Source organism: Prenolepis imparis, unplaced genomic scaffold (assembly GCF_030444845.1).
Source record: "Prenolepis imparis isolate NDT839.2.m4 unplaced genomic scaffold, iyPreImpa1.0 SCAF_1, whole genome shotgun sequence".
Taxonomy (NCBI): domain Eukaryota; kingdom Metazoa; phylum Arthropoda; class Insecta; order Hymenoptera; family Formicidae; genus Prenolepis; species Prenolepis imparis.
In genome coordinates, this window is record NW_028141159.1 from 27,114,976 (window position 1) to 27,127,331 (window position 12,356).

General features: G+C 42.8%; 2 protein-coding genes across 2 annotated transcripts; both read left to right on the forward strand.

The window, feature by feature from the left end:
• Nucleotides 1-390: 390 nt before the first annotated feature.
• LOC145938913 (uncharacterized) lies at nt 391-2,172 on the forward strand. The gene has a single exon (XM_083042812.1). It carries the CDS (start codon nt 391-393, stop codon nt 2,170-2,172), a length of 1,782 nt encoding a protein of 593 aa, XP_082898938.1.
• A 150-nt stretch (nt 2,173-2,322) lies between these two features.
• LOC145938920 (uncharacterized) lies at nt 2,323-5,507 on the forward strand. The gene is made up of 2 exons (XM_083042826.1): nt 2,323-3,183; nt 3,303-5,507. The coding sequence occupies exons 1-2, from the start codon at nt 2,323-2,325 to the stop codon at nt 5,505-5,507; spliced, it is 3,066 nt and encodes a 1,021-aa protein (XP_082898952.1).
• The last annotated feature ends 6,849 nt before the right edge of the window (nt 5,508-12,356 follow it).

Consider the following 12,356-nt stretch of genomic DNA (forward strand, 5'->3'; position numbering starts at 1 on the left):
AGAGGATAAAAGAAGCGCCGACAAAAGTTTTGGCGCCTTATCTCAGTATATCGCAGTCAAACCGCATATCGCATCTCCGCTTATTATTAAAACCGCAAATTCGTTGACGACCGCCGCTTACCATTGTACTTTGATTTTGATCACTCACTCTGAAACTTGATTAATTTTGTGTATTAGTATTGTGCGTGTATAATTTTGTTAACCAGTCAATTTAATTTGATTAAACGTTGATACATAAAAACCTGACTTATTTTCTACGCGAGGCGCATTCTCGAACATATTTTTGGTCCTTCGAGCCGGATAGCGTCGTCGCGCCGGCACCCGCAAGTTCGTGAGCGTGACTTTTCGAGTGAAGTGAGTGTCCGCCAAAGTCGAGTGCGAGCATCAATGATGGATGTGGCCACGCTGATTGACTCTCAACGCGAGATCCAAGTCCGCATCTCACGCTCGGTGGAGTACCTCAGGAAACTGGGCAACGCCAACATCACCGCCAGTGCCGTCACCACACGCACCAGAATCGTCGATCAGTTGTGGACGAAATTTGAGGCTCAACATGACCTCATTCGCGCGGCCCTGAAAGACAAATTTATTGAAAGCGATTATGTCAAATCAGAGCTGCATGAAGATACGGAGAACCTCTACGTGGCGCAACGGAGCCAGCTGGATGGCTACGCCGAACTATTCCGGGAGCCGCTCGTGCGTCCAACTCACGATGTCGCATCGAAGTCCTCGCTGCCGCGCATCAAGGTGCCGCCATTCTCGGGCACCTATGCTGATTGGCCATCCTTCCGAGATCTCTTCCTCTCCGTCGTCGGGGACAATGCGTCGATTTCAAACATCGAGCGTTTTCACCACCTCCGCTCAAGTGTGACAGGGCAGGCTGAAAAATTAATTCGATCATTGCCTGTCACCGGTGATAATTATGATCGTGCTTGGGCAATGCTATGCAAACACTACGACAACAAGAGGGAAATTATTCGTTCCAACTTTGCCACGTTCATGGCCGTGCCAAAGATGAAGGGAGATACCGCTGATGAGCTGAGCCGCATTCACAACGCCGTCACCACCGCCGTCAACGCACAGGAGAGCATCGGTCGTCCAATCAACACTCACGGGATGGACCTCTTTAATCACCTGGTCGCTGAATTATTTAACTCGACCACTCGCCTGGAGTGGGAGTCGTCCACTTCAGGGTCCGCCGAACCGCCACAACACGAGACACTTCTCGACTTCATTAGCCGACGGATTCTGACCCTCAACGCCGCACGACCAAAGGGTGTCCCCAAGAACTCAGGAGACGGTTCGCGGACCGCCAAATCACACGTCGCGAAGCAAGGATCAACTTCACCACAATGCGCACTGTGCCACGAGAAACACGCACTGATGACGTGCCGCGACTTCAAGGCCAAGACCGCTGTCGAACGGAGAACGTTTGTTGAAACAAACAAACTATGCTTCAATTGCCTGGGAAATCACTTTCTCTCACGATGCCAGTCGAAGAAGAACTGTCTGTCTTGCAACGCACGTCACCACACCATGCTGCACGGCGCACAACCAGCACCTTCACCGGCTGCGGCAACCACATCTGCCAACGCACTAACCACTACACTGGCCACTAGGCATCAGAGTGACGATCGAAAAGCCATCCTCCTAGCAACTGCACGCGTGAATATCGCCGACCGACATGGATCGCCTCACGCCGTGCGAGCACTGATCGACCAAGGCTCCGAATTGTCCATCATATCGGAGACCCTGGCTCAACGACTGCGTCTGCCTCGATCCTATTCGGAGCTGTCTATCTTTGGCATCGGAGGAGCTCGTCCAGGGTCTACTCGCGGCAAGGTCACACTGAACATCAGCTCGAGTGTGACCACCGCCGAGTTTTCCGTGGTGGCGTACGTGCTGCCGCGCCTCTCCATCGAACAAGGTCCCGCCTCAAGGGATAGACACTGCTGGCCTCACATTCAAGGTTTCCAGCTGGCCGACCCGCGCTTTCTGGACGACGACCCAGCGGAGCTACTCCTGGGAGCAGAAGTCTGCTCCCTCATCATCGAGGAAGGAGTGCGCAAGGGCGGACCGGAGATGCCAATCGCCCAGCGAACCATCCTTGGATGGATCCTGTCCGGGGGCTCCAATGCAGCAGCAACCGACGGTCCCCGTCGCACGTTCTAGTGCACCGCCGACCACGACCTAGCCGACCTGGTTCGACGATTCTGGGAGCAGGAGAGAAAGCCGACATCAATCGCCCCGCTTACCCCTGACGAGGACAGGTGCGAGGAGCTCTTCGTGCGTACTTGCAAACGCACGGCCGCAGGAAGATACATGGTAAGACTGCCATTTTCATCACCGCCAACGACGCTCAAGGAAACTCGTCTGCCATCGGAACGCCTCCTGAGAGCAATGGAGCGGAAGGGCCGCCAAGATCGTTGCTTTGGTGACCTCTACCGAGGATTCATGCGGGAGTATGAGGACCTGCAACACATGGAGATAGTCAGCACGCCGACAACCACGTCCAGTCTCAAGTGCTACTTACCACACCACGGGGTCCTCAAGGAATCGAGCACCACCACGAAGCTCAGGGTCGTGTTCAACGGGTCTCAACGCACACGGTCCGGCGAATCCTTGAATTCCCATCTTCTCACTGGTGCAAACCTCCTACCAGCACTCGCCGACGTGCTACTTCGATGGCGGTGGCACCGGTACGCCTTCGTCACGGACATCGAGAAAATGTACCGCCAAATTCTTGTTCATCCCGAGGACTGTCGCTTCCAGACTATATTGTGGCGCCACAACGACGCTGACGACATCCACGAATACGAGCTGAAGACGGTGACGTACGGACTGGCGTGTGCACCGTTCCTCGCCATCAGAACGTTGCGACAACTCGCAACAGACGAAGAGGCACGTTTTCCTCACGGTGTCAGAGCACTACGTCGTGATTGTTACGTCGACGACGTGGTCACTGGTGCGGACAACCTAGCGGACGCAGTCAACCTTCAGACGGAGTTGCGCAACCTCTGCATGGCGGGCGGATTTCCGTTGAGAAAGTGGGCCTCGAACAACGAAGAAGTCCTCAAGGGAATCCCGCAAGACCATCGACTCCCACGCTCATCGCATTCATGGGAAGTTGAGGGCCACTCCACTCTGGGTCTTCGGTGGCATCCTCAAGACGACTGGTTCTCAGTCGTTATACATCCGCGCACAATCAGCGACTTCACAAAAAGACGGGTCCTCGCCGAGACTGCATCTCGATCCGATGGGCTGGCTCGCCTGTCGTGATCCGAGCAAAAATCCTGATCCAGACGACGTGGCTTCAGCAACTGGCTTGGGACACTCCACTACCTGACAAGGATGCGCAACGCTGGCAACAATTATTGAGCCAGCTTCCTCTTCTCGACCACATACGTGTGGCCCGTTGGCTCGGCACTGGAATCGACCGCTCAAATCTGCAGCTTCACGGCTTCGCCGACGCATCAGAGCGAGGATACGCCGCTGTTGTCTACCTCCGCAGCACTGAAAAGAACGAAGCGTCAGTCAAGCTGTTGATGGCGAAGTGCAAGGTCGCACCGGTCAAGCAAGTTTCGTTGCCTCGCCTTGAACTCTGCGCCGCCACTTTACTTACCAGCCTCACACTACATGTTCGCAACACTCTCGATCCTGCAGCTACACCAGTACATCTATGGTCCGATTCGAAGGTCACGCTCCATTGGATCCACGGACACGCCACACGCTGGAAGACCTTCGTCGCCAACAGGGTGGCTCACATCCAGACGCAACTCCCAGACGCTCAGTGGAGACACGTGGCCGGGAAGGACAACCCTGCGGACTGTGCATCACGAGGCATTACTCCTAGCGAACTGCTCAACCACTCGTTGTGGTGGACGGGACCTACCTGGCTAGTCAAGGGAGAGGTTGCTTGGCCCAGCTCAGAAATGGAGGCTCCAGAGGATGATCTTCCTGAACAAAGAGCCACCAGCTTAGCGACCAAGGGACACATCGCCGTCGAACCAGAACTTCTGCGGTTCCCAACGCTGCATCGTCTGCTGCGAGTCACAGCCTGGTGTTGTCGCTGGATCAACATTGTGAAGCATCGTGTCACCCCCGGCCTGCCGCTGCACCCGGACGAGTTGGATGCCGCACTGTTTCGTTGGCTTCGAGTGGTGCAACCTCTTCATTTCCCAGACGAGATAGCTGCTGTCAAGGCTGGACGCACCAGTCCACCACGTAGTTCACTGGCAAGGTTGAGTCCACTCCTTGACGATCAAGGTGTACTGCGGGTAGGAGGACGTCTCAAACATGCACTGCTGCCGCATGATGAGAAGCACCCGATGATAATCCCGCCGACCTCCTGGTTAACTCGATTCTTAATTGAATCCTGCCACCGTCGGACTCTGCACGGAGGTGTACAGCTGACGCTCGGCCTGCTCCGGCTTCGTTTCTGGGTGCCACGTGGGAGGACCGTCGTCAAGCAGCAGCTGCACCGCTGTGTGACCTGCACTCGATGGAGAGCAACCGCACCACAACCTCCAATGGGCAACCTCCCTCGCGACAGGGTGACACCAACTCGGCCATTCCTCAGCACCGGTCTGGATTACGCGGGCCCGATCCTCATCCGGACCAGCAAGGGCCGTGGACACCGCGCTCACAAGGGATACGTAGCTGTCTTCATCTGTTTTTGGTCGAAGGCCATTCATCTTGAAGTTGTTTCAGATTACTCTTCTGAGGCCTTCATCGCCGCCCTCCGTCGTTTCGTCTCCCGCCGAGGACTGTGCACCGACCTGTATAGTGACTGCGGCACAACGTTCATCGGGGCAGACCGCACGTTGCGCGAGCTCTTCAACGCATCGTCAGCCGAAGGTCGCGGTATCGCCCTCGCTGCCACTGCTCAAGGAATCCGTTGGCATTTCAACCCGCCAGCGGCACCGCACTTCGGTGGTCTGTGGGAGGCCGCCGTGAAGTCGACCAAGTTTCACCTCCGTCGGGTGATCGGGGAGACCACCCTCACATTCGAGGAGTTGAGCACGCTCCTCACCCAAATCGAGGCCTGTCTTAACTCGCGTCCGTTGCAGGCGCTCTCAGACGACCCTGACGACGTCTCGGCACTGACACCCGGTCACTTCCTCATCGGGGCGCCACTTCTCGCTGTGCCCGAGCCAGCGATGACCGGCCAATGTGAAAGCACATTATCACGATGGCGTCATTTGCAACTGATGAGAGAACACTTTTGGAATCGATGGTCCAGTGAATACATCCACGGACTAACCACACGACCCAAGTGGCTCAAGGACGAGGTCGCACCCCGTGTCGGCGATCTCTGCCTCATACGCTCCGAGCTCACTCCTCCGAGTCGATGGCCTCTTGCCCGAATAACGAAGCTGCATCCCGGAGACGACGGCATTCTGCGCGTGGTCACCGTCCGGACCTCTACCTCCGAGCTCGTGCGCCCACTCATAAAAATCGTGTTGCTTCCCTGCGTTGAAGCAGAAATCGCGACCACCGACACATGACACCGCACATCACACACTCGACACACCTCACTCACTATCTCACTCACACTTTACATCCACATCACTAGAGAACATATCGGAACGCGTTGCATTCGGCACTAATTGTTGTACACGGCCACTGTAATCCGTATTCATTACCGACACGTGGGCTACACACCGCGAATCAGCTGATTCAACGTGACACGCGATCACCACGTGTGTCGTAACACGCAGCCGCGCCGCTATCATCAACGACCAATAAGGTGCGACCCGCGATCGGAAATTAGTAGCGTCTTATTTTGTAACAAGGCGGGCGGGATGTTCAAGATTGCAATAATCTATTCGCTTTAATTTTTCGTTATTATATTTAATTGATTGCAATAATCTATTCGCTTTAATATTTCGTTATTATATTTAATTTTATAGCTGTTATTATTTCGCGGTCAAATAAATAGAAGAAAAAAATTCACCTAACTAGGAATACGTAGGTAATAAATTATTGAGGCAATTAAAATGTCAACAACAAATAACAAATACGCAACGGATACCGCACTGAGTCACAACTACCGACGTCGCGAAAGACAACAATTCACGCAATTCGCGCAAACTATTCACGTGACTCCCAAGGGCCAATCGATAGAACAATCGATTGCCTCGCGCATGTCAGGCCCGTGCCTAATCCGCGCGGATCGCGAGGCAGCCAATGGCGCTAGGCGCCCTTGCGTCACCTCAACAACTCAAATTTTGCTGTAAATTAATTGGCGCATGGTGACGTGAAGGGCTCCAGCACCGAGAGGATAAAAGAAGCGCCGACAAAAGTTTTGGCGCCTTATCTCAGTATATCGCAATCAAACCGCATATCGCATCTCCGCTTATTATTAAAACCGCAAATTCGTTGACGACCGCCGCTTACCATTGTACTTTGATTTTGATCACTCACTCTGAAACTTGATTAATTTTGTGTATTAGTATTGTGCGTGTATAATTTTGTTAACCAGTCAATTTAATTTGATTAAACGTTGATACATAAAAACCTGACTTATTTTCTACGCGAGGCGCGTTCTCGAACACAAAGAATAGATTGATATTGGATATATTATATTTATGTACCGTGACAAAAGCAAATGATGGAACTGAAACTAATGTATTATTATGCAAAGAATATAATATTTTACCGGAAGAAGTATGCAAAAATAATCGGGTATCTTCCATAAATTTTAGTTTTATTACTAAAAAAACTGATAACATTACAGGTTGCCTATTGGATATGATTAAAAGTAAATGCGTTGTTATACCATATTCCAATGAACATAAGCAATTTATCATACCTGTCGTTAATACAATTGAAACCGATTGATTTCTAGAGGCACAAAGTAAGCAAAATGTACGTGTAACATAATGCGTATACACGCGCGTAGAGAAGCATATGTATATGTACAATATTATATTATTATTAAGTTAGTGTTTCTAATATATAGTTATGTAATGTAAATTAATGTATTTTGTAATAAATAAAATAATATATATTAGCAGATATATCAGATTCTTACGTATTTATATTGACCAATATATTATTATTATTATTTTATAAAAAAATATAAAAATATATATAACTGATATAATAATAATACTATGCATATATTATTTAATTTTTATTAAATTTTATTATTTATTAAATATTATTTAATTTTTATTAAATATTTTACTGTTTCATATCAAAATGGCAAACATTCTGTAGTACACAGATATATTTTATACTTTTTATATTTATTTACTTAGAAAATATGAAATTAAAAAATAATTAAATGTGGTTAATAAAAAGTGATACATTAAATTTAATAAATTTCAAACATTATTTATAGAAATAATTTATATACAGCTGCATTGAAGTAAAAGTATACTATATATATATATATATATATATATATATATATATATGATAAGACTCACTATTTCAAATTTCATTAATTGTGTCATTATACGTTTAATAAATTACACGCGTGTAGTAGTGTATTACACATTTTGTAGATTACGTGTAGTATATTTCATATGTAGTGGATTACACATGTAGTCTATCACACAAGTTACTTATCACACGTGTAGTATATTACACATGTAGTGGATTACACGTGTAATAGATTACACACTTCATGGGCTAGACATGTATTCCGTATTACAGATATTTCACGCACTATAATAACTACAGCGTGTAGTAATTACAGATCATTGTAATTCTTTCTGTAATAACTACAGGGGATCTTGTAATAACTACACAACTGTAATATTTTCTGGCTATAGTTTCTTTCCGTAAGGGATATTATGGCTCTACTTCATGATTTATACGAGATGCTGCTGTGAGAATTCAGAATCTTATACATGTTATTTTATATTAAATATTTGTATTTGTAGGATATGTGAAATTTCAGTATTTTCACCTATAATGGTCGAATCTTGAAATAAATGGTTTTGACTTTTAATGTAGGTATAAATAACTTGGATCTTAGGAATAATATAAGATTATATACTGAAGATTCAGTTTATTATTCCTTTCCATTTGTTCGTCAATCGGCTTATATATATATATATATATATATATATATATATATATATAATGCCGTTTAAGTTCTGGTTTCCGTGTCGAGCTTTTTAACAATAGTCTGGAATTAAAGGCGGCTTTAAAAAGGGAAACGAAATAATCATACGAATATGTCTGAAAGAAACAGTATTAGTACATAAAGAAATAATAAACAATCATAACTTTAAAAAAGCATGAAACATAAATCAAGTGTATTTTGTGAGAACATACAAAATTTGTTGGAATAATTAGCAAATAAACCTCTTGTCTTTAAACATGTAAAACAATACTAGATGTAAAACAATACAATTATAATACTGATAAAGTAACTATTTTAACGTAAATCAAGTCGCATCAATCTCATAATGGTTATGATAAGGTACATCCAATTCTAAATAAGTAATGTAATAAATTAACATAAGCACATCAAATCCTTTAATAATCTAAATAATAATGTTAAGCCTTGGCAATCCTCATAGATAATTAATACATATGATGAATAATATAGAAATGTTGACATGTGGCAAACATATTGAATTAAATAGAATTAGTGTAACAAGGTCATTGTTGGTGTAAGAATATCATATAGATGCATATTATATTATTGTAAATGGAACATAATAGATTAATGAATACTTCTCTATACGTGAGCAATAAAATCTTTTGAATAGTGAATTAAATCTCGATAAGAATATTAAATCATATTACAATGAGAGCAAGACTCAATATGTATAACAAATCATATAATAAATGAGAGCGAAGCTCAATATGTGTAATAAATCATATAATAAATGAGAGCGAGGCTCAATATGTGTAATAAATCATATAATAAATGAGTGAAGCTCAACATGTGTAATATAATCATATAATAAATGAAATCAAGGCTCAATATGTGACAAATCAGAAAGAATAATAATAAGTAAAGTTATATATGGATAATTAAAAGGTGTCTCAACAGATTCTGACTTTCTAATACATACTAGAATAATTAATATGAGATAAGGAACAAGATTTATAATGAAATAACTTTCTTCGAACAATAAACCAAAAGATTAATCAAATAGGCTTTAATATTTCCTTGAGACAGTTGAAGCTCGGGCAATATCCATCTTCGTTGCCTTAGTAAACCGTATTTACGAGGACAACTATTTTCTTTATGAAGAATTTTGTTACCTGGAGATGAAGAGAAACCGTTCGGCTTGATCAGAGCCGAACGAAAGTTGCTGCCCAATCACGGTAACCAATGTTAACCAGTGATAGCAAGTATTATTTGTAGCTGGCACTCAGAAATTACGCCGTAACAGGCACTGCCAATGGCGGACACTAAAGTCGCCCCTTTGATGATGAAGCTCGATAGCTTCCCTTTGGTATGTTGCTGCCCTCAATGTATAGGATCTCAAAGATCGAAATTGGCAAGAATTTGGCTCCCAAGGAATCATCCAAAGATGATGTCTTTATTTTGTTGCTGCCCTTGAGGAATCTTTTGGCACAAAAGCTACTTAAAGCGGAGAGCGAAAGCAAAACACGTCCGTTACTTCTTGTTGCCAGGAAGAAGACGGACAAACGGAAGCTAGCTGCTCGCTTGTCTTTACAGCGACAGCGCTACTACGAGGTAGCACTGTCGGTAATTTTGACCGACTGATGAACCATGGCGTGATCGGAGTCGGTATTGTCGTATGATTCCGTAACACCATTGATAAATTTATAATATTGGCTTATGCGATACATGAAAATTTTTAATTTATACCTATTTTGATGGAATTATGAATTTCGTGAATTTGGCACTTTTAGATAATATATAATGGCTCTACTTCATGATTTAAACGAGATGCTGCAGTGCGAATTCAGCATCTTATTCATGTTATTAGATATCCATTATTTTCGATGTTGGGATATGTGAAATTTCTGTATTTTCACCAATAATGGTCGAATCTTTAAATAAAGGGTCTAGACATCTAATTGAAGTATAAATAACTTGGATCTTATGAATTATATAAGATTATATACCGAAGATTCAGTTTATTATTCTTTTCCATTGATGAATTTACAATATTGACTTATGCGATACATGAGAATTTTGAATTTATATCCGATTTGGTCGACTTGTGAATTTCCTGTATTTGGCATTTTTGGATAATATATAATGGCTCTACTTCATGATTTATACGAGATGCTGCAGTGATAATTCAGCATCTTATTCATGTTATTAGATATCCATTATTTTAGATGTTGAGATATGTGAAATTTATGTATTTTCACCTATAATAGTCGAATATTGAAATGAAGGGTTTTGACATTTAATCTACGTATAAATAACTTGGATCTTATGATTTATATAACATTATATACTGAAGATTCAGTTTATTATTCTTTTTCATTGATAAATGTACAATATTGACTTATGCGATACATGAGAATTTTGAATTTATACCTATTTTTGTAGAATTGTGAATTTCGTGTATTTGGCACTTTTGCATAATATATAATGGCTCTACTTCATGATTTATACGAGATGCTGCAGTGAGAATTCAGTATCTTATTCATGTTATTAGATATCCATTATTTTAGATGTTGGGTTATGTGAAATTTATGTATTTTCACCTATAATGGTCGAATCTTGAAATAAATGGTTTTGACTTTTAATGTAGGTATAAATAACTTGGATCTTATGAATTATATAAGATTATATACCGAAGATTCAGTTTATTATTCTTTTCCATTGATAAATTTACAATATTGATTTATGCGATACATGATAATTTTGAATTTATACCTACTTTGATCGAATTATGTATTTCGTGTATTTGGCACTTTTGGATAATATATAATGGCTCTACTTCGTGATTTATACGAGATGCTGCAGTTAGAATTCATCATCTTATTCATGTTATTAGATATCCTATATTTTAGATGTTGGGATATGTGAAATTTCTGTATTTTCCCCTATAATGGTCGAATCTTGAAATAAAGTGTTTATACATGAAATTGTGGCATGTATAACTTGTATTTTACTAGTTGTACAAGATATTATATGTAGGATTGGGTTATTTATTCATTTAGGGTGTTTGATATATAAAATTCATTTCTGCGATACATGTAATTTGTGAATTTATACCAATATTTGTGAGATAATGAATTACAAGGATTATACAGGTTTTGTAAGTATTTAACAATTTTACTTTAACATTCATATAAGATACTGCATTGGGAATATAGTATCTCATTTATAACAATAGATATTCATTTATTTTGTGTCCAGAATATGTCAAAATTTTGTATTCTGACCTATTTTGGTAGAATCTTGAAATAATTTTATTAGACATGAAATTGTGGCATGTACAACTTGGATCTTACTAATTATACAAGATATTATATATAGGATTCTGTTATTTATTCATTTTGACTGTTTGATATAGAAAAATGACTTGTGCGATACATGTAATTTGTGAATTTAGACCTATATGCGAATAATTAAATCCGGTATAGTCTCTCCGTTGCTGCCGTTTACACCGGTTAATTCACGGCCGCCAGCCGTTTCCGAATAAATGTCCTTATTTCCAGGATCACTCTTAAACATTTAAACGCACACAAATTTATGTAAATATTTTACATTTAATGGATAATATGTTACAAGCACATAACTACGTACGCACGCACGTTCCTCTCTCTCTCTCTCTCTCTCTCTTTCTTTCTCAAGCCAATCTCTCATCCTACAAACGAATCGTCTCAAGTATTTCCTATTTTTTCCCAATTTTCCCCAGTTTTCTAAGCCTTGTCTTAGCAAATTTAGTTTTCCGAATTTTCCGAGTCATCCGAGTCATTCGAGTTTTCCATGTTGCCGGAGCCCCGTCAGCCGTCCAAGTTCCATATATCTCCCCTATATGGTGATTTTTTGTATCTTGATGATCATCGACACGCGCGACGATTGGAAAAAGCTTAGCATTAGCCTGGGTTAAAACAAGTTTCGAGACACTTTGGAGATCGTTAGCCTGGGTTAGAATATGTTTCAACACACTTGAAGAGAATTTGAATTGGATGAGCCTGTATTGGAAGAAAGTCTAAAGACTCTCCAAGGGGTTCAGGTTGCGGAGTGTTTTTGGGGGGTTCGGGGGGCGAAGCCCCCCAGTACCCTGGCGCAAGGCGGGGATGGGGGTGCAGGGGGAAGGGGCTCCGCCCTCTCTCTCTCTCTCTCTCTCTCTCTCTCTCTCTCTCTCTCTCTCTCTCTCTCTCTCTCTCTCTCTCTCTCTCTCTCTCTCTCTCTCTCTCTCTAGTACTCTGCGTTGATACCACTGCTT

What these genes read in the sequence shown, in the direction of transcription:
- LOC145938913 (XM_083042812.1), top strand. Translation starts at nt 391, where the DNA reads ATGGATGTGGCCACGCTGATTGACTCTCAACGCGAGATCCAAGTCCGC.
- LOC145938920 (XM_083042826.1), top strand. Translation starts at nt 2,323, where the DNA reads ATGGTAAGACTGCCATTTTCATCACCGCCAACGACGCTCAAGGAAACT. An exon ending in CTCAAGACGACTGGTTCTCA is followed by an intron (nt 3,184 to 3,302) that starts GTCGTTATACAT and finishes ATCCTGATCCAG; the next exon opens with ACGACGTGGCTTCAGCAACT.